We start from the raw sequence: 22,239 nt of genomic DNA on the forward strand, positions 1-22,239 counted from the left end.
GAATTATTGCACAGTTCCCTGAAACAGTCTTAAAAATAAATCTCATTGGAATCAAAGTACAAAGCAATTAATCATTTTTTACTGGTTTTTGTTGATGTTTTTAGAGTATGGGGATGGTGTATAGTTGCCCAGACACCAAGATACCTGCCTTCAACTTTGATTTTTCCCTAGACTTTAGCCTATAGCACTAGCTGCCCCCAGGGTATTGTGGGCCCCAACTGTCTGTTGTAAGAGTAGACACACTTTCTGTTTGTCTTAGTTCTATTTATTGAGACTCCACTGGCAGAAGAGCTTTGCACACACTATTGTAATGTTACCACATTGAACAGCTACTTCCTGCTGCTATCCTGAGTAGTGACCAAACATGAAATTTGTACAGAGGACCCCCATGCTAACTGCAACTCACTTAAGAAATGGACAGCATTTTTGTGCCCCTATAACAAGCCAGTGCTTTCAGTACAGCCTGGAAAGGTCCCTACAAAGACAGTCTCAGGCACCCTTAAACATCCGCCCTATTAGCTGAGACTCCTCTGCCTCAGAGTTTTTCCTGTTCTTGTTCTACCATCTGACTCAGGTATTTTCTTCTTGACCTAAAATTGAATAATTTTCTCCAGGATTCCCCATGACAATTCTAACCAACCAAGCTGGTATCACCGCTGGCCATCTGAGGCCATTCTAAAATCTAACTTGCATGAGTCCCGCCCTATGATGACCACCATGAGCAACATCCATGGTGTGTTTCAGTGAACAATGGTAGACAAGTTGAGAAGAAAACAGTGGTGAAAGTGACTCTCAGTTGGGGATAAAGTGATTCTTAGGGGTATACTCCCCACAAGGATCAAGGGCACAGGGGCTAGGATCAAGAAGCCCAGAATGTGTAAGCCCTGGGGTGTGCATGAGCAAGAACTGAGATATTAAGGTAGGGTAAGACCAGAGTAGGCTTCTGTCTACCAAGTCTAAGCATGGAACATTGCTCCATTCCACCAAAGGGCTACCCAAGTAAAGTAGTAAGGCAAAGACTTTGATTGACCATATTTGAAGTTGTCTACAAGTCTAACTTTAAAATTGTTTTATTTTGCTTTTTTTAAAATCTACGAACAGTTACAGACAAGTATGGTTGTATTCCCAACACTTGGAAGACTGAGATAGATAGCCTGACCATGTCTCAAAAAAAGAAAGCAAAAGCAGTCATATTGGTGTAGTAATTATCCAGGTCTAGCCACAGAGCTAACTCTTTTGAACCCACAAGTGTCAGCTCTTACTCTCTGCCCCTAGACCCTGGCCACCTCACTGCACTCTCTGTGGACATGGCTACTCTAGGTACCTCATGGAGTGGAATCACTCACTGTTTTGCGTGTGTACAGTCCCTTTCTTTGAGAACGAATAGCACTCCATTCATCCACTGAGGAGTATTTTGAGTTGCTTATAGTAATGTGTGTATACAGTGTACCCGTCACTCTTTCTGGACATGTGTAGTTCTTCCCGCTTGTGCAGATGGCCTTCAAGATCCCCAAGAGACTAAAAGCTACAGATGCTTGAGTTTCATGTGCAAGATGGTGTTGGGTTTGCATATAAAAGAGGAGCATTTCTTCGTATATGTTACTACTTGATTATTTATAACACCAATTCTACGTATATAATAGAGGCATACTGTGTGGTTTAAAGGGATGACAAAAATCATATACATTTTCAGTGTAGATGCATAGATTTTGTTCCCTCAAATATTTTTTGCTTCGTGGCTGCTGGAATCCATGGATATATGAAAACTTAGAAACAGAGGTGCTTAGAGAAGAAGGTACTTTTGTGGGGATAACATGCTCAATTAACCAAGTACTGTCACCAGTTCTGGTCACACCATCAAAGAGACCAAATACATGTTATGTCTCTGACTCTGGGGACCTAAATGACTTTCCACTAAAGATTTCAAGCCTGGAAAAATGACATGGTTCAAAATGAAGAGTTAGAAGATGCTCAGATAAAATACTGTTGAATTTTTTCTTCACAGAGACTCAGGCATTAAGTCACTCAGACACACAGTTGCCTGCAGCTCCTCATTTTCCAAAAGAAATACTTGCCATGTAAAATCAAGAGCAAACAAGGAAGGTGCTGAGAGTTCCCAGTCCTTGGGGTAGGGGTGGGGGTCTGTGAAGAAGGGACCGCTAAAATGGATATATCATATATGCATAGTGTCTTTAAGAAGACAAAATAATTTAGTGAAGGAAATCCAGAACCACGTTAATCTCCAGCTCGCGTAAAAAAGACACTAGATGGTGCTGTGAACCAAGAAGTGTGTTATTTGTTAAGGTGCTAAGGTGCGCCCGCCTGGGAGCGAAATCCTCCTCTGCCAACACATCTCCCCTCTCCTTGTCCTTTCCAGATCAGTATGCCCATCTCACCTGGCCTGTGAGAGACATTTGCCAGTCATGGCTTATGAACCAAATGATAATTTATTTAACTAAATTTATATGCATTTTCAAATGAAACTAGCCTTGAGTTTGCTAATGACAATGAAGCAAGAAGAGATGTGAATTTGAGATCAGATGACCTCAAATATTTGTAGCAAAGTACTTGCCCCAGTACAGTTGGGACTGGGCTATTGAGGGAAGAGAACCGCTTACTAAGAGTTTTATTGGCAGCCATGTTTGTTCAGGAAACACATTCTCACAGATTTATCTGAGATGAAAATTGTATAAAGTCATTTTTCTTTTCTTTCCTAATATTCTTTCTGAAGGAGTGCCCTTGTGGAAAATTGTTTCATCAGGTTAACACCGAATAAACAATCTAAATATTCATTTCCAGAAACATCAGTTTGTCTTATCCCCTACCCCCACACTTCTGTTTACTGGCAGAAAGGTTTTTACAAATGGGTTATTATAGACCCACTCAGATCCATGGGACTACAAAGCAGTTTAGCAGTTGGCCACATGGACAGAAAAGACACACAGGTCCTCACTGAGAGAAATATAAGCTTATAGAATACTTTCAAGAAATGAATCTGAGGCTGGTGAGATAGGTCATTGGGGAAAGGCATCTCCAAGCATGACAACCTGAGTTCAATCCCACAACCCATGTTGTAAATGGAAGGAGAGAACCAAATCCTGCAAGTTGACCTCTGTCCTTAACCCAGGTGCTGTGATTCACATCTTGCCATGACCACACAAAGTATAATTTTCTAAACAAGAGCTAATATGATTTCTGTATATCGTACTCTAGTACTTAAAAAATAAAATCAGCTGCTTAAAAATAGTTTAGAAGATTTAATTTTTAGTCTACATTGGAATTTAAGGAAGTTCAAATAAAGTCTTATCACCGTAAATTTTATGCATTTATTTATATATGTGTTAGTAATTATTCTCATCAGGCATGTTAAAAGTTGTTTGTAGAGTAAGCCATTTTAGAACTTTGAAGTTTTCATTCTGTTGGCCCTGGGAAGCTGGAAGCATCTAGATATAGTAGCTGCATTTGATTAGTGGAGATTGTAACCTGGTAGGTAACTGGATGTCATCAAAGTAGCCTAATATTCTTTCAAAGATCACCCAATAAAGTATTTTCTAAGAAAGAAGCTGCCCACTTCAAAGGACAGGACAGCAATCTGGACATGTGTTGCCCCTTCTAGCATCTACCTACTTTACATAAATAATATTTGAATAGTGTCAGAATTGCTTTGGCTTTGCCTTTTACAACAGAGGACCAACCCACGCATGTACCTGTTCACCAAAAAAAAGAAAAAAAAACAAAGAGAGAAAATAAAGAAATAAAAAAGACAGGAGACTCCAGGGACTGCCACCAGGGGTCGGCACAGCCAAAGGCTACGGCGAGCTCAGGGAAAAATAGCTACAAATGAAAACCTGCCAGCATGAACCAAGCCATTTCATTTTCTGAGAAGCTGGGAGCGCTGTTGGATCAGGAACCGCGCATTGCCATTGGATTTCTGTAGGACTAGGCAGTAGGAATGGGGCTCGGTGTCTTACAGGTTCTCTTCTCTGTACACACTTAGGAAGCAGCTCTGCCTAACTCAGCAAAACTTGGTTCACGTGGGGTTCCTTCAGTCGGTGAATAAATTTGAGCTGGCCTGGGCTTCCCACCACTATGTCTGTTAGACTCATGAACTTCGTGTTTGACCCAGTCTTGATTCTTAAGTAATCCATCGACACCGAAATGTTCAGTGTTGGGTAGAAGCATGGATAATGCTTAATTGTTTATTAATTGTTAACAGATTATTTGTTTGGAGAGCTTAGATTAAGCCATTGTTAGTATATTAATTAACCCAGAGTGTAGATATATCAGGAAGCTTGTATTTTTGAACTCTCCTGAAGTGCCAAACTTGTAAACCCTAGTGTAACTTCTCTTCCCACTCACGTCTTCTCCTTGGTCGTACTCTGGTACTATGTGGCTGTAGTAGCATTCAGGTGAGGCCGTTAAGAGGCACATCCTCACAAAGGGCAGCAGTACCTAAAAGTGTAACGCCTACCTGCCCCGCTGGAGTCTTAGATTTTTGTTAGCCAGTCAACCCCTAGCTGGGCAGGTGCTCTGCTGTGGCCCTCAGCAATCCTTTTTATGATAGCTTAGTCTTGCAGTCATTATGAATTACCAGTTCAGCACTTCTGTCCTTTTAACATCTGGCTGTATGGTTAATATCTGACCATTCAGAACCTATGCTATATCAACATCCTTGTCTCCCTCCTTCCTTTATCTCTGTATACAGTTCGTAGACTTCATTGCCCATCTGAATCCCGTGTGCACCTCAATGCTTCTGTCTTCGGCCCACAGCCCACTATTCCTTCCTTGTCAGCATCTCTTGTGCGTGGCCTGTTCTTATTCCAGCAGTGACTACACCAGTCAGACAGCTAGGGCTCATAACTACTATTTTCAGCAACCTGCTATCTTGTCTCTCCTGATGACCTTGGGACATGAACTACCCAGATACACCGTGGGTCACTTCTGCTATCCAGCTTCCATCAGGGTCTCTCTTCCAGCTCTAAGCCAGGAGCGTTCAAGGTTCTTCTGCTTCTGCCTATATATCCCCACACATGTGCCTTGTCCTTTCACACACCAGAAAGGTACTAATCCCTGGAATTAATCATTTCTTCTCATTTTCTATACCATGCCAGGTATCCTCTAGCGGGCTTTAGTATCTTTTGTTGACGCATCTTTTAGTCTTAAAAAACAAGAGGCACCAAAGAAAGGTCACCTAAGACACTGTAGTGCTGAAGAACAAAATACTGAAGAACAACATACATTTTAGACAAACACTCTACTACAGAACTACTGGCCCAGCCTGTCACATGAGAATTGTGGGGAGCTGAGGGGGTAGCAAGGACCCAAAGTTCTAGAAAGATCCTTGAGCCCATTTATTGTCCATACTCCTGGTCAAACAAGCATCTAAATTTATTTCCAAATCCAAGAGTCTCTCTGCTACTTATATGATCTGGATAAAAGCAAGTGACTGACTTCATTACTCAAACATGCTTCCTCAGCTGGTAGACCAGTTGCCTGCTTTGTGTTCTTATGAAAAACAAATGAAATGGAGCTATTCTATGACTCGCGGAGCTGTGGGGGGATCACTAGGGTTATATCTTACAACTTGTAAAGTGCTATGATGCAGTCAGTCAGCCTAGGTCTCTGCTTGCCCTGTTGTTAAAGACTGACAACTTTAGGAAACACGGTTTCACAGCAGACTTCCTGGTATTCTGGCTCTTACCTTTTTTCTCAGTGTTCCCTTAAGTACAGGAATTGTGTTTGTAGGTGTATCCATAAGGACTGCCCCCCCCCCCCATCAGTTGTTTTCTATATTTTGACTTGATAGGTTTTCTTTAATGGTCTCCATTTGTTGCAAAGAGATGAGAGCTACAGTTATCTCTGGGTATAAGGATACAATTAGAAAATATGTTGGTTTAGTAAAATGATGATAAAAAAAAATTCTCTTTTAAGATCCATGACCTCACTAGCACTGGGAAATCTAGTAGGTTTCCAGTACTAGGCATGATTTTATCCTGTTGAAATGGCTTTAAGTGAAATTAGGAAAATTGTTGGTTGCCACCAAGATGCGGGTGCCACTATTGCACTGTTCTATATTACCATGCTGATCGTTGTGGTTCATGGATGTTAACAGCTGGGTAGGACTGTTGATTACTTTCTTTCCGTGGTAGCTTTTACAACACCTTTTGGTATTATGAAAGCTAATCCTAAGAGATTTTTGAGTCAGATCCAGCTTGGGTATCTTGGACTTTCCTGACCAACAACTCGAGGGGATTTCTAATGGCTGGTACTGGGGGTTTTATTAGATAATATACAGCTCTCGCAGGAAACATTGTCATTCCAAGTGGGATAATTTTATTTTAAACTTTATCTGTGTGTATGTACACACAGACTTATATGCATTGTATGTAATTCATAAGTAATAATACAATTTCATTGTATTTGTAAAATATTGTTTGGTTTGGGGGCCTGGTCACCCAAAGGTGACCATTTTGGTGGAACTCTTTACACTTACTGACATTTCTTTCTTCTCTTGCCTTTTTATATTTAGAGCATGGTTTTGGGCTTCAACTGCTGATGAACGATATTAACTCGTCCTTGGAAAGCCTTAACTCAGCTTGCAACATGCAGTCCGACACTGATACTGTGCCCCTTCTTCAGAATGGCCAGCATGCCAGCAGCCAGCCGGCAGCATCTAGCTCTCGGGGCCTGCAGCCGCAGGCGTCCCCGAAGCAGAAGGTGCAGCGCTCGCAGCCTGTGCACATCCTTCCTATCAGGTAGGCCCTGAGCGTGTGCTGTCTGCACAGACACTGTACTCTCTTCTCCAAGTAGTGATGGGCAGCAACTATAAAGTCAACTTGGATGGGTTTCTCTTAGTGGCAGCTACAGTTGTCACCCTATGATCTTGGGAAAACTGATCATCATCCCTAAAGCCAAGCACAGTCCTAAGCCCCCTGTTGGCTGTAGTTTTTCATGCACATATATAACAATGGTGAATTGTGGCTTATAAATTGGACACAATTATTAATAGTAAAACAGAACAATTATAACGCTAATGGAAGCCACATGAGTGAATCCTACCCTTCCTGTTGTAATCATGAGATGATGACACAAAGTGATAAGATACATGAAGCAAGGAGAACAGCTGTTGTGATTCTTTGGACCAGCTCTGGAAATGCCATGATAATTTTCAAATCATTCCTATGCCAGCTAACCTCAAAGAACTAAAAGTGCAGCTCTCGGTGGCCCTGGCTATGTTGTCCAACAATGTAGCATCTGGCACCTTTTCTGAGCTCCTGCTTCACAGCAGACACCATAACCATACTGCAAGTTCCTGTTCCTCAGAGTAGGGTCTGTAGCCCAGCTGCAGTGTCCTCCAGGGCCTAGTCAAAAATGTACAACTCCAAGTTCTATTATGGTCTTGTCCCTAGGAGACTCAACAGGAAAGCAAATCTGTGCTGGCAAAAAGTACTGGGACCTTGAGGGAAGTTCCTGGGAGGTGGAAGATCTCTGGGCTGAGTCTAAGCTAATAAGAAAGTGGAAGGTTGAGGGGTGGGAGTGGGCTCAAAAAGGTTTCTGTACCTTTCCTAGCAACTGGGCAGCGACAAGTTTAGAACATAGAAGAAAGGAGACTGGCTTAGACTGTGTGATTCTGGCTCTGAGAGCTGTAGGGCAGGAAGGAGAGGGCAACATGGCTCCAGAGTATGCTCTGACATAAAAGCCATCTGAAGAGCCCCACAGGCCTGCGAGTGATGGGGTCTTGATAAAAAGGGTATATACTTTGTTGAGGGTACTGTTTTTTGTTTGTTTGGTTTGGTTTTTGTTGTTGTTTTGAGGGCACTGTTGAGCAACAGTCAGTCCTGTTCTGCAAGTATATAAGTTTTATAGGGAGTTAGAGAACAGAGAAGAATAGGAGACTGGCTGGCTTTATGTTGAACAAAAGAAAAGAGGTTATTTAGAGTGTTCAGCAGATAGATATGTTGAGGGAAAATGTAGAGCCCTGTAGTCATCTCTGGTTTATGAAACCAAGCTGAGGAAGGCAGCACTTGAAGAGCACTGCCTTTGCCTGGCTTAGTCTCAGGACTCCCATGAGTTTTAGGCTTGCATGACCAAGCAAGGCTGATGAGCTCTTAATACAAGCTTGTTCCTGCCTCTCTGGGAATTCACAGATGTGTGTGCAGTGGACTGTGCTTGGGATTGCTGCCCAGCCTCTGTCCAGCTGGAGTTCTAGTGGCTGTACTTTCTCAGCACTGCCTATTCTGGGATGTTCCACTCCTTCTTGCATCCAGAAACTTGTAAAAGGGTTCTTTCTGGTCTGACATATTAAAGTCTTCTTCCACCTCAGAAACCATCTTCCCCTAGGTATCTGTCTCCCTTTTCCTAGGAGGTGGGTTCTGGGTATACACTGTGGAGGAGATCCCAGTGACTACCACAGGCTAATTGATGGAGCAGGAGGAGGGCCCTGTCGAGGAGAGAATTGTTTTCAGGTTGATGAGCCAGGCAAGGTTTGGGAGGCATAGACATCTCCACCTCCTAGGTCCTGGCAGTTTTGTAGCCATTTTGACATCCCTGAATCTTAGCCCCTCTCTGCAGACATGTTGTAGCCTCAGGAACATAGTCTTTTAATGTGGATCTCTGTAACAGGGATTCTTTCATTTTTGCATAATTCCCATTAATTATGCTTTGGGGTAATATCTGTGAAATGTTATAACCTAAAAAAATATTAATGAAGTTAAAAATTGAAATTTATAAATTGTCGAGACACCCTAATAAAGGAGGCGTTTGTGAGCTCCTGAAACAGTCCTGTCTAGTTCTGTAGGCTGAGGCTGAAGCAGCTACAGGAAGACCAGGATTTGTTAAAAGTTTAAAGAAAAAAAAAATCTTTCTGCCACATCATCAAGCTGGTATAGGAATGATTTTCCCATGTTTCACAACACAGATTCCCTTTCTTTCTTGGGAGATCTGGTATTTTAAAAGTCAGTGTATCGTTCCCGGTCCACACAAAATGGCTAGTGAGATCTTCCTTCTGAAGTCAGAGATTAGTTGGTAAGGCCAGTGGTCAACACAGTGAATTTTCAAATAGCAAATTCTCCCAGGAAGGCTCATAGATCAGTGATCTTATCATTAAAATAAAAATTATTTTAATAATTTAAAATAAAAATTAAATGTTAAAATAAAAATTATTTGAAGGTAATACGCAAAAGTTGAGTTCCCAGGTGTGCTGCTATGGGATGAGAGTCATGCGTGCTGAGTAGACCATGGGTAAGCCAGATTCTACCCCTCCTGATAGGAAGGCTCTACCTTCTATTCATGTCCCCTCACGGGTGGCTGTGTGGATATGTGAGTGGATGGGTGGGTAGAATGGAGTGCCTAGGAAATGAGTCAGGAGGTCACTGCTAGATGGGCATCTAAAAGAAAAGTACTAAGCATTTTGTATCATTTTAGCTTTGACTTAGCTTGATTTTTTTGCCATTTTCATAATTATACCCAATTCATCGTCCATTGATTAATGGTGTGACAAGTGAGCTTTGGATTTTTCAAAGGAGGAAAGGAAGGAGAGGTGACCCTGGAGAAGCGACAAGGAGCACAGAGGAGACGACGCCTAGGTAAGGGCACACCAGGAAACTTTGATCTCCATACTGTACAGTACCACCTTGCTGCATAACTTGATCATCTCCATAGTTCAGATGAGGAAACATGAAGCCTCCCCTAGAATTAGTTATGTTTTCCTTTTAGAGAATTCAGGAAATCCTATTCTCATGAAGCTGTCTTTATTCACAAAACTTTTTTTTTTACCAATAGGGTGCACGTTGAACCAATGCCAGTATCATGTGCCTAGCAGCAAAATATAGGTAGCATAGCGGCCATTTTTAAAAGTATTAGTGATCACTCAGAACTGATGGCCAGTCCCCAGAACAGTCTCACCTTAGAGAACAGAAGTTGTACTCACTAAATAGCAGCTACCCCTCTCTCTCTCTTCTGTTACTGGACTTATAGTGCCTGTCCTTCCTTCCTTCCTTCATTTATTTATTTTTAGATCATTCTCTTTTTAAGGCTACATGCTATTTCATCACACAGACACACCCATTCATGGTTGAACAGTTGGATTACTTCCCAATTTTAGCCACTGTGAATAATGCTGTCATGAACGCAGTTAGGCCAGTATCTACAAAAACCCTACATTCTGTTCTTTAGTGCATAGACCCAGCAGCAGCAAGTGTTCTAGGTTGTGCTAGGGTGACACGTGTGTAACCAGTGTTTGGCTCCTTCCTTGCAGGCGCCTTCAGGAGGAAGATCAACAACTGAAAACTTCCTCTCTTCCGGCAATTCCTAACCCGTTTCCGGAGCTTTCTGGTGGCCCTGGGAGCCCTCCAGTGGTTGCTCCGAGCTCCTTACCACCTCCTCCAAGCCAGCCACCTACCAAGCAGGTAAGTTATTCCCTGGCTGCAGTACAATGATGCATTTCTTTGTGGAGAAAGGAAGCCCTGGGATTTGGATTGATACTGGACTTTTGTCTTATGAGTCCTTTTAATTTATAAGCCAAAATTCAATTTACTAAGTTAGGAATGTGGCGATGTACTTTTGTTTATTTGTTTTTGTTTGTTTGTTTGTTTGTTTGTTTGTTTGGGGGGTATCTGTGTCATGTTGCATACATGTGGTCAGAGGGAAATTTTCAGGAGTAAACGCTTTCTTTCCACCATGTGGGTCCTGGAGACCTTAGACTTGGTAGCTAAGTGTCTTTAGCCTCTCACCAGGCTGAGGAATGCATCACTGTGTTTGAAAGAGGCTTAACTTTTTTTTTTTTTTTTAATTTATAATTTGATGCTTGGAGATGGGTTTTAGCACTTTGAAAGAAACCATGCAACCAGGTCACCCTACTCAACCAGGCCTTCTGCTATGACTCTGTTGGGGCTTTCTGTGCGCCTCTTCCTCAGTGTGAGGTCTTAATCTGGCTATGGCCTGCTCAAGGCCTAAGAATGGCCACTTGACCCAAGAGATAATAACTGCCCTTTTAAGATGCTGAGGCTGAAGCATCCTTTGAAGTAGAACTATGAAGTAGAAATCTAGTCACTGCCCCCATGTGAGAAACTGCCCAGTGACAGCCACTCAGCTTATCAGAGACACTGGCAGGGGAATCTCAGATCTCAAACTCCCTGAGGGTGGGATGGGAGCAGGATGGAGCAGGGCTCAGCAGCACACGCACGCTGCTGCAGTGTGGCTGGGCGAGAACATAACCAAGACAGTGAGTTACACAGAGTGAGCTGGGTTTACTTACTGCCTGAGTGGGCCCTATGTATTCAGTACAGATATCACTGCCTGCTAGTGAAGGAAACTGAGGCCAGAGTCAGCATATACTTGTAGGCCCAGAGTCTTTAACAGTTTTCTGACATCTTGACGGCTTCTTTCAAACAAATGCAGCTTAGAAGACTGATTCTGTGTTTTCCCACTCGACACTCTCCTCTTCCCACTTGCCACCTCTGCAGTTCTCTGACCCAGAGAGCCAGCAAGCCCGGTTCTGTGCAGTCTAGTAGCATATAGCAGCAGGCTCTTGAGCACTAGGCTTTTTTCTAATATTTGCTGGCTTTGGAGCGCTGCTCCCCCTGAGCGCCTCTCGAGCCGCCCGCATTACAGCACTGTCAGACTTAGAAGGTGAGGTCAGTGTTCCTTGTCTGTGAGCCAGCACTGTCCTGGCTTCCGCACACGGTCACATGCTGAAGTGCATCTGGGCTGTCTACCTCCCTGGTGACCTTCTGCCTTGAGTAAGGATCCTGATGAGCGTGTATGGTTTGTCCCCGAGGTTGTTTACAAGTTTCCTGTCCTGAAGTAGACCACAAAAGTACTGTCTGGCCCTCGCCTTAGCTGGCAAGAAAATGAGCCTCCTCCCCACCGATTGTCCAAATTTGTAAGAATAAGGAAACCCGGGAGTTTTGCCTGCTTGTGTTTTTCTTGGGATCAGAGTTGGCTCTTCATGAGAACAGTGCACTGGCGTGTTTGTCGTCAGATTCCTCAAGCCGACTGGGACCAGTGAGAGCAGGGAGGGTGCTTCTCACTTGTGGAAGGCCTCTGTTCTTATGGCCATTTTTAGTTTTATTTTGTATTTATTCTTTGATAGCCTCATGCCATAAATTATGTATTTTGACCATTGTCCCTCATTGCCTTCTTTTATGCCCTTCCCACTCTTACTGAGCCTCTACTTTCCAAGAAGTCCTAACATTCTACTCTCATGTGTTTCATGGTTCCTGCTGAGGACCCCAGGCCATCTGTATTTACTTGTTGGACTCCAAGTCCAGGGTCTTAGCTGGGGGTGATGGTACATGAGTCCCATTCAGGTCCCGCTCCTCCTTGATTCGCTAAGGGGAAGATTGGGTATAATTTGTCCTTTCTTACAAAGTCAGAGGACAGAAAGTTGTGCAGAGTCTGTCAGGGATTTGGAAGCATTATACAGTAGACACCACATCTTCAGGTTAGCCTGCTTAAAGAGCATTACTTCATTTTCTGGAAAAAAAAATGGTAGGAAAAGAAGGAATCATAGAGCTCTTGGGGGCACCCCAAGACAGAGAGGTGCTGGGAAGCCTCTGTGTCACATCCTTTGTCCCCAGAGGGAGGGGAAAGAAAGAAAAAGCAGACATGTTGAATAGCAGGAGGGAAAAGAACATCATTCCTGCCTTTACAGCAGAGCACACTTACATCCTGTCTGGCTGAGCTGTTGGCCTTTCTCCCTCTTCTTCTGAGTCTCCTTTCCAGGGGGCTCTCCAACAGCTGCTTAATGGGGCAAGAGTAGCCAGGCATAGGTGTGTGGACCCCAACTATGGAAGAAGATGCTGGGGTATGGACTTACTGCTCATCACAGACAGCAGATTCCCTAGTGCCTAACCTTAGGAAGATGAGGACATAAGTGGACACCCTCCCTCCACAGGACAACCCCTTGAGTCAGCCACAGTGACCACATGCTGAACACCAAAGACCTTGAGCACTGCAGAGTGTGGCATGGGCGTATGCAGCTCAGTCACCCTAACTTCCTATGGTAGAGTGAGCTAAACCCAGCTCATTAGCGTCTGACAGCCACCATCCTGAGTACAGCTTGTCTAAGGTGCTGTGTGCTCAGCAGCCTGGTGGGACAGCCTTGTTGGGAGGGGTGTGAGAGCACCCATATCACTGAGGACTGCCATAGTTGCAGGTGACAATGGTAGTAGCACGGCCGCGGGATTTATGGATTTCCAAGCTGTCTCGGCCACTGTCAAGATATATTTAGCTGCAGAAAACCAAACCTGGCTGGCTTCCTTTGTGAGGACAAGTAACTTTCATGGGATAGGATATCTGGGGCAGAAAGCTGAAGCTGCCCTGGCCTTGTTCTGTTTTGTGGAACTTGTACACTGTCTGCAGCTGGAGTTGGTATGACCAAAGTTGGGCCTGTCGATTCAGCAGCAACTTTTCCAACCCAGTTAGTGACACATGTCGTGATGAACGGGGAAACTGAGGTACTATCTAGGGTGCACTGACGCATAGGACATAGTGAACAGAGCTGGGACTGACTTGTACTGTTCAAGTGCAAAGCCTCTGAGATGGGGGATCAACTCGGAAGAGGAGGTCTGGTTCATGCTAGGTAGCGCTGTGAATAGGACCTTTCCCGAATTCCTGACAAGCTCAGCAATGGCAGACTTCTTTTTTCAGCCAATAGAGTTCCCTATGACCACATAATGACTCGTTAGAGCACGTTTTTCCATTTGCTGTTTAAAAACAATTAGTCTCACGTTTTGTGCCCCATCATTAATGGGGCATAAATACTGTCTCAACTCCAATTGGTTCTTTTCTCTTTGCTTAATTTTAAAAATCAATTTTCTGAATTGATGGCCTTACATAGGATTCTGCTCCCACATCTACTGATGACCAGCAGGGTCCTCTGAGACTTTTACTGCCATTCGATGAGTGCACTGCCACATGAGAACCCCAGATAGTGGGGAAATCTAACCCTGGCCACCATGTGAGGAGTAGGCTGTCATCTCCCTGAAGGAGATCTCTCTCAGCCACACATTCACTAGTCCTCCACTCTTGGTGCCTCCACAATACATTGTGTCATCTTTCCTGGTGCCTCCTGAGACCAGAAGTATCAAGACGTAGACCTAGCTACAGTTCAGCTTGATTTCTGGGACTCCATCCTAAGGCAAATTGTAGCTGCCCAACAAAGTCTCGGGACTGTCACTAGAACAGAGACAGGAATGCCCATACTCAGTGAGACAGTCAATGCCAGTACCCCAAGACAGCCTGGCAAAAGACATACCGCAGCTCATCCTGTGTTGAATCCTCTGCTTGGCACACCCATCCCTTTTCCTCTGACCTACTGCTCACTCACATCTCTCCAGGGAGGCCCTGCCTGGTGGCCTGACTCCTTTGTACTAAGAGGCAGGCCCAGTGTGTGGAGGGTGAGCCCGAGCTCATGCATTAGGACAGGGCTCGTGGTCCTCTCAGAGCAGCAGTACCTCTGAAAGCTTCCATACCTTGCCCATCGGAGGAGGCTGACATCACTGACCCTCACTTCTCAGGCAAGATGTGACATTAACTCAGCACATAGAAAAATGTAGATGCAGTTCTAGCCGCTTCCTATATTTAATAGAATACCTCATGCCACGGCTGCCACTATGGGTGCTTACTTCATCTTCTTCTCCTCTTGTGGGATAGAGCAGACCACCAGAGACTGGTCAAATGTTAGCCAAGGCTCAGGCAGGGCAAAGCCACTTTGCACAGTCCGTAACTAAAATGTCAAAAGACTGGAATTTCTATTTTTTTTAAGACTGGAATTTCTATCTAAGACCACTCACACACAAGACCTTTGTTTAAGCACGGTGTCACAGCAAATCCCAAATAGCAAAAACACCTCTGAACAAACTGAACATTCATATAGTATCCCGTTAGGAATATCCATGTGAATTTACCAAAAGCAACCAGGCAGACACCACCAGCTTGGGCTAGGGATATAGCTCTGTAGTACAACATTTGTCTATCAAGAACAAGGCTCTGGTTTGCAAAACACATTAATTCCATAGATAGGGAAATTTTGCATTTTCTCCATCATTCTTAGGAATTCACTCAGTTTTCTACTCAGTTTTAGAGGACCTGAAAAGGTTAGCAAGGAAAACTCAAGTTAACCTAGAGGTTTTCGAAGGTTTTATTGAAAACAAAACAAACAGAAAATCCCGCTTTACGTGTTTTAAATATTTATTAGATATTACATATTTTAAAAATACTCACATAAAAACAGTTCCCACTGAGCCTACTTTGTTTATGGCACTAAATCGCCCAAGATAAAAGTGAGGACTGCCCCTGACTGTCAGAGTTGATTGGTGGTGTTGCTAAGTGCTCAGAACCCCAACCATTACAGCCTCTGGAGCCAGGGCATAATCCCTACTGCTTGGACGACGTGACGGTACCTTCATGTCTCTGTTCGCCTCTGAACAAATGATGCAATCACAGCAGGGAGTCATGACCTGGAGCCGACCATGTGCTTGGCTAAAAATGAGACAGGAAATCATCCCAGGAATCTCATGTGAAATCCCAGCCTAGTGTTTCTCTGCACTATAAATATCTTATATAAATTCTATAAATTTGAGAAGCCTGGCTGATTACTACAGCCTCAGATCTCTCTTATCTTGAAGGAGTACTGCAAACATGAACCTTTAAATTTTATCTTCCTGTGTAAAGAACCACCAGACTTTAGCCGCAGGAATGAGTCTGTGCCTTCTCTGCATAGGGACCAACTTGATAAGGTCCTTCTGCAGAATCCAAATCCAGCAAGGGGAAGGAGTTGTGTATGTGGGGGTTTTTTTTTTTGTTTTTTTTTTTTAACATTGGTGATTCCAAAAAAAGCCTCTTGGCCTGCGAGGAACCAGAAATCATTTTCCTGGGAAAATTGATTTGTGAATTCTTACTTGATGTTTCAACTTTAAATTTCATTAGAAAATGGGACCGTCGCCAACTAGTGAACTTTTTACCTGATTAGCTTCTGTCCTAGTTAGCTTCAGCTGTCAGCTTGACACAGCCCAGAGTCATCTGAAGGGAGGCTCAATTCAGAGATTGCCCAGATCAGATTGGCCTGTGGCCATGTCTGTGAGAGATTGTCCTGACTGATGATTGATGTAGAAGGGCCCAGCCCATGGCTGGGTAGCTCTGTCCCTAGGCAAATGGGTCTTAGCTGTATAAGGAAAGCTGCTGAGCGAGTTGCCTGCTTTCCTCCATCGTTCCTGTGCTGAGCTGTTGCCTAACTTCCTACAGTGATAGGCTAGGACCTGGAAGTTATATGTCGAAAAAGCCCTTTCCCCACCAGGTTGCTTTTGGTCAGTGTTTATTGCAGCATCAGAAAACAAGCTAGCATGCCTTCTAAGATGGCGTGGCTTGTCATCTTGCTTGTGATCAAACAGCACTCTTGTATTTGTATTCTATTTGTAATAGAATCTACAGTTAACCCCACAGCGTGGGAATGTCTGCTCATCATAGATGCGGGCTAAGCATCTCTCATCCAAAAGTGAAATCTGAAATGCTGCAGACTCCAACATGAGGCCACACGTGGGTGATTCCACCTATGCTACTTCATTAAAATATTTAAATTACTGTTTTATTTTATAAAATAACTTTTAGCATTAGGATTAGTCCACCCATGAAACACAAATTTTACATTTAGACTTAGGTCTCTTCCCCAGGTAACCTTACTGTGTCTAAACGAATATTCCCTAGACTGAAGAGACTTAAATCACAAACATTTCAGGTAGGCCACGCTTGGTGTATGGGCAACTAGGAGAGGCATTTTTCCCACAGTCCGCACCCCTGATGGTTCCTGCTGGTTTAGAACTAAGATGTCTCCTGAAATTACAAAGTTAAAAAGTCTCACTCCTTTTTGTCTTGGCTGAGGGTATCCCATACCATGAGGAAATGTTCACTGCCATTACCGAGCATTAAGTCTTAGTCTTCTCTTGTGGGAGACATTAATCTAAGCATAAAATAGCACTGCTGGGCTGAGACTTGCCCTTCTTCATGACTATGCCTGTGCTGTGAAGCTTCATTTTGTCCAGCATGTACCCTGGCATGGACCCTACCTCCTCCTTTCCCCCATGTCTTTGTAGTCTCTCAGACTTTCACCTCACTCCCTTAATCAGCCTGAGTAGAGTTGTAACAAATGTTGTAACAAATGTACAAATGGTAAAGAATCCCGGGAGGGAAGCAAGCAAGCAAGGGTGTTTTGAGTGCCTTTAGCACAGGGAATGTGGTAAACATCCTCCCGTAGCCATGGGTGCCAAGTCTCCACATTTCTAGGAAAGAGAACACAGATGTTGACCTTGTCTGGAAAGGTTAATAATTACATGTCTTCAGGTTCTCTAGAGAACTACATGCAAATAACTGTTTGTAATCCACCTTAACTCAAAAGTTGTTTCCTTCTTGTAATCTCATCGGCAGACTCTGTGCTGAGGCGAAGCAGCAGTTCCTAACGATTTTATAGTGTCCTTGCATCTTGGATTCCTATATTTGAGCAGGGCATTCTCAGCCTTGTTCCCTGGAAGTGTCTGTGTTCACACTTTCCTGGTGTCTCCACCTAGCCCTGGAAAGAGACCAGATTAGTGGCAGGAATATCAAAAATACTTGAGGAAAAAAGGAAGCAACATTATTTCCTTTTTTGTTTTACTTTGCAATCTAAATTTGACCATGATTTGAGTTCTGATCATTGAGCCATGGCACAGCAGTGTTTTAACAACAATAAATGTGTTAGCTTGAATCACTAAACCAAAATATACCTGAGGCACCAACCTGTAAATAGAAAAAGTTTATTTTGACTCCAAGTTATGGAGGTTCTGGTCCAAGATCGCATGACCCTCCATGGGGTGGGCATGCTGCTGGCAAGCATAGCACAGAGAGGAAAAGTTCGGTACCCCAACGTCTCCGTGAAGGGCATGCCTGCAGTGACTAAAGAGCCACCTAAAGCTCACACTGCCCTAATCTCACCAGCCTAAGGACCAAGTCCTAGACACATGGACCTTTTAGAGACATTTAAACTGTAACAATAAAACACTCAACTCTTTCTCTCTGCTTTTGGTTTCTAAACAAAGGAAATAAAGTAGTTTAAAGAATGAAGGTGACATGTTACAAGGATGGAGGACTCAGCTTAAAGAACAGAGGAAAAAAAAATAACGTGTGAGGGAAGAGGCAGGAGGCTTTGAATGTGTGGTTCCAGGAGTAGGGAACAGAACAGCATACTGGTCTTCCCTACCTGGTAATCCAAAAGGGTCTCAGCATCTCTTTTGTGGTAGTCCTGCCCAAAACCAGATCCTAGACATGTTCTACTGAACAGCCAGGGCTCTCGTCAGGGCTTTCCAGATTGTAGAAAAGTCCCAGGAAACAAAATCTTCCCTTTCTGGAGTAAGAGCCCTAAACGGAGTGCAGCTTAGTCCAAGGGGGGGTCTGCAAATTAGATAGTGGTGTGGGCCACTGTTAATTTCTTGGTTTTGATCGTTGAACTGTAGTTATGTAAGAATGTTCTTAGTTATTAGAGAAAAAAAATCACACAGTCTGTCTAGCAAACTAGCAGACTAGTCAGAGAAGAGAATGGAAATATAAGTAAATGGGGCCAGATGTTGCTATTTGAGGAACTCTGATGAAGAACATACAGAAAATCTGTACTACTTAAAAATTTTGTGCAAGTGTGAAATTATTACAAAATAAGATGCTAAACCAAAAACAACGAAAAGCCCTCTGTTTAAAACCAAAAATATGCTCTGTGAACTCACAAGGTGACAAAGGGACAGAAATCACCAGAGCAGGCCACCAAAATTCTCCAAGTCTACATCTTTGAATTTTTGTTCCATACCAAAACTGGATAGTCTCTATATTATTTTCTCCCAGAACTCAAGACTAGGTTGTTTTCATAATGCTGGAGCATTATGAAAAGCTCCAGCTCAGCATTGGGTCCCCACCCAGGACCAAAGTGACACTTTAAAAACAAAGGGCGGCACCACCTTTGGCAGCACGGCTTCACATTTTAGGGTCAACACTTATGTGCTCCCCCGCTTTCTTCCCCTGCCCCTTTTCTGAACTCACCTCCTTCATAGGACATTTCTGCCTCCAACATTTGTCTCTGTGTTGATTATCTGTCTCCCCACTTAATGAAGTTCCATGACTCCAAAGACATTTAGTGGAGGGGTCAAATCCCTAGAACCTTTAATGCCTTGCACTAAATATGTCCCTGGGGAACATCAGCTGAGGGAATGAGTTTCAGTGTGCACTCCCCACCTTGTCCCGTGCAAGTGAGCCTGAAATAACTTGCAAAGTTTCAACCAGTCCAACGCAAATCTTAAATTTTTATAAAATTATAAATTACAGTTTAGGTTTGTTTTATGCTAAGTTCAATAAAATTTCCCTTTTTCGTAAAACAAATGTATATAAATCCCGCTTGTAGTTTATATTGCTGATTTCTTTGGGGTTTCTAAGTTATAAAAGTGTTGTGCCACAGACCTCAGGCAGAAGTTTCAGTCTAGCAGTTAGAAGTTGTTAAATGATTTTTTAATTTACGTTGTTTTGCCGAGACTGTTAATAGAGGCAGCTGTACTGGAATTGTACTATCCTCCTCCATTCATGGACATATTCACACCGTGCTCCACCCTATCGCCTCTGGAGAGATGTCTGTGCTACTGATACTGGCCAGGCCCAGTGAAGGAACCCACAACAGCCCAGCATGATAAGGCTTTGTACACAGCACTTAGGAGTGATCTGTGGGTCTTTCAAGAGCCACCTACTCACTGGGGAAAGGACCTCAGATAAAAAGAATCCTCTAGCTCTTTTCAAATAGATAGCTTCCATCTGTCTTCAGCCAGAGACCAGAAATAAAGTATGAATAGCAACATTACAGTAGACTTTTTAAAATCATAAAAACAATATGTATTCACAGTTAAAGCAAAGCATGAAACAAGCCCTACAAGAGGGTATCTAGGGCTGGGCATGTAGGTCAGTTGGCAGAGCACACATGAAACCCTGGGTTTGACTCCTGGTACTATGTAAAACCCCTGTGTATGGTATATGCCTGTATTTTCAGTACTTGGGAAGTAGAAGCAGGAGAATCAGAAAGTTCATGGTAATCCTTGGTCCCATAGTGAGTTTAAGGCCAGCCTGGGCTCCATGGGACCTTATCTTAAAAGGAGGGGAGGACAAGATTGTAATGGTTAATGTTCTCTGTCAGACTGACAAAAATCTTGAGTCGTCTGGGAGCTGGGCCTCTGGGGATTATCTTATCTTGTGTTAGTTGAGGTGGGAAGACCCATCCACCAGGCAAGGAATGCTATGCCGTATAAAGTAGAGAGTGCGAGCTAAGCATAGGGTGCATTCACCTTTGTTCTATGTTCCTGATTATGGATATAGTATGACCAACTCCCTCAAGTTCCTGCCACTGAATTATCATCTGGAACTGTGAGCTAAAATAAACCCTTTCTCCTTTAAGTTGCTTTTGTAGGGATGTTGCCACTGTTGTTAAACATGAGATTATTCTCTCAATAAATTCCTAACTGTGGTCTTATTTCCAGAGCAGTGTGGCAATATCTGCGTATCATTTTCATAGAATTGATATGCATTTTTAACTGAGTGCCCTGCTGATTAACATTTTCACTGTTTGTAACTCCTTCCTTATTACTGTAATAACCAAAGCTAAAGTGACTGTTCTTATACATATGTCTTTGATCACTTAATAGATGGGGTATTAGTCATTCCCTAACAGTGTCAGTGCTGGGCTAAGTGATTTATGGTTTATGAATATACACACACACATATAAAGTCATTTTTATAAATAGTGTCAAATACAGTCTGTCCCATGGAATGAAATGTGAAGGCATGTGGTTTGGTGGGCCTGGCCCCTGGCCTGGCTCTGTTATTTGTTGCAGTCTGGTTTTAGATTCCTACCACTGGCCTCACATCACTGGGACTCAGGGGCGACAGTGGCCCAGGATGTGAAGGCAAAGGACCAGACAATCCATCATGTTGATTAGTTGTTTCTGTAGTTTCAAGAAACTCTAGAAGATGTTTACTGAGCCTGTCTGCAGCAGAGGGACAAATCAAGAAGTTTGAGGCAGTGTCATTTGCTTTCATATCTGTCCTGGAAAGCTCTTTGACTAAGAACACCAACCAGTTGGAAGAAAGAGGTAAAACATATATACCATATATAAAACACATATACCATTAGTTTTAGGTCCTTGGCCCTTTTGAGGTTGGGCCTTCCAAGGTTCTGCTCAACAGAACCGTGTTCCCTTAGTTTAAAGGAGTTAGCACACCCCCATGTTATTTCTTGGTTTGAATTTCTGCTTTGCTAGTCCAACAGACTCATCTGCCCAGCAGGCCAGAAGTTGTCAGTAGTGTCCTCAGTGGCGAGTTTTGCTTGGGTTGCCTGATTTTTAGTACTGGAAACACAGCCGCCTTGGAGGGTGTGTGTGGTTTCAATGAAAGCATTCTGGGTTGTGTCTAGGTGTGTGACAGCCTCCTGGCACTCACCTGCAAAGAAAGGCCAATGAGTCTGTAAACTCTTTCTGAGATACTTTAGTACACTGCTTGTATAACACCCTGTAGGTTGAACCATCCTATTTTACTGCTAAGAACATCCAGTCAGAGGGGTTGACACATGCAGCAGATAGCAAGGCCTAGGAACATGTCTAGGACATGAGGGCTGAAAGTCCATGTTCTACCAGTTTCTGTCGAGTGTTGTAGATATAAGAAGTGGGCACCAGGAGAAAATAGTTACCCAGGGAATTGGGGGAATGAAGATCTGGAGAGGATAAATGGACTTGTCCACAATTTTCCTTGTTCTTCAACAACTTGAGCATTTTACTCAAAATGTCTGGCTGACAAAGTTCTTGGGAAATGTTTAAGCCTAGTGGAGAGATATTTTAGCAAGGCATGATGTCTAGCAATTCATCTTAAGAAAATAAACATATGCACGAAGATATATGTTTGAAGATAATCTTAATAATTCTATAATAAGAACAAAAAGGGGCGGCAGTGGGTAGCGTGGGAGAATTCCTCATCCTTGCTGCCTTGTAAGCTCTAAAGCAGCAAAGAAGCATGATGACATGGTGAGGTGTTTATGATGCAATGTGAAGCTGCACAGCCCAACTTAAAAGTGTGTGTGCAGTATGATTACAAATCTGTCAGGGTTTCTATTTATAAACATCTGTGCAGAAGAATGTTGTCACAGTGAGTCTGTGAACTGTCAGTGATTAGCAGAGTTTATCATAGCCTTTGTTC

The 22,239-nt window shown here is 43.3% G+C and overlaps 1 protein-coding gene across 3 annotated transcripts in view; it reads left to right on the forward strand.

Moving 5' to 3' along the window:
* Positions 1–22,239, forward strand: part of Grb10 (growth factor receptor bound protein 10) — a 110,723-nt gene that overhangs the window by 57,380 nt on the left and 31,104 nt on the right. Inside the window, exons 3-5 of one of the 3 annotated variants that reach the window (XM_055623908.1) lie at positions 6,530–6,755; positions 9,501–9,584; positions 10,256–10,406. In XM_055623908.1, coding sequence (XP_055479883.1) covers positions 6,530–6,755; positions 9,501–9,584; positions 10,256–10,406 — 461 coding nt within the window. The remainder of the gene's footprint in view (positions 1–6,529; positions 6,756–9,500; positions 9,585–10,255; positions 10,407–22,239) is intronic. The other 2 variants (XM_055623906.1, XM_055623907.1) reach the window with 2 other exon arrangements.

The sequence above is a fragment of the Psammomys obesus genome, unplaced genomic scaffold (genome assembly GCF_907164565.1).
Source record: "Psammomys obesus unplaced genomic scaffold, mPsaObe1.curated_primary_1811, whole genome shotgun sequence".
NCBI lineage: Eukaryota > Metazoa > Chordata > Mammalia > Rodentia > Muridae > Psammomys > Psammomys obesus.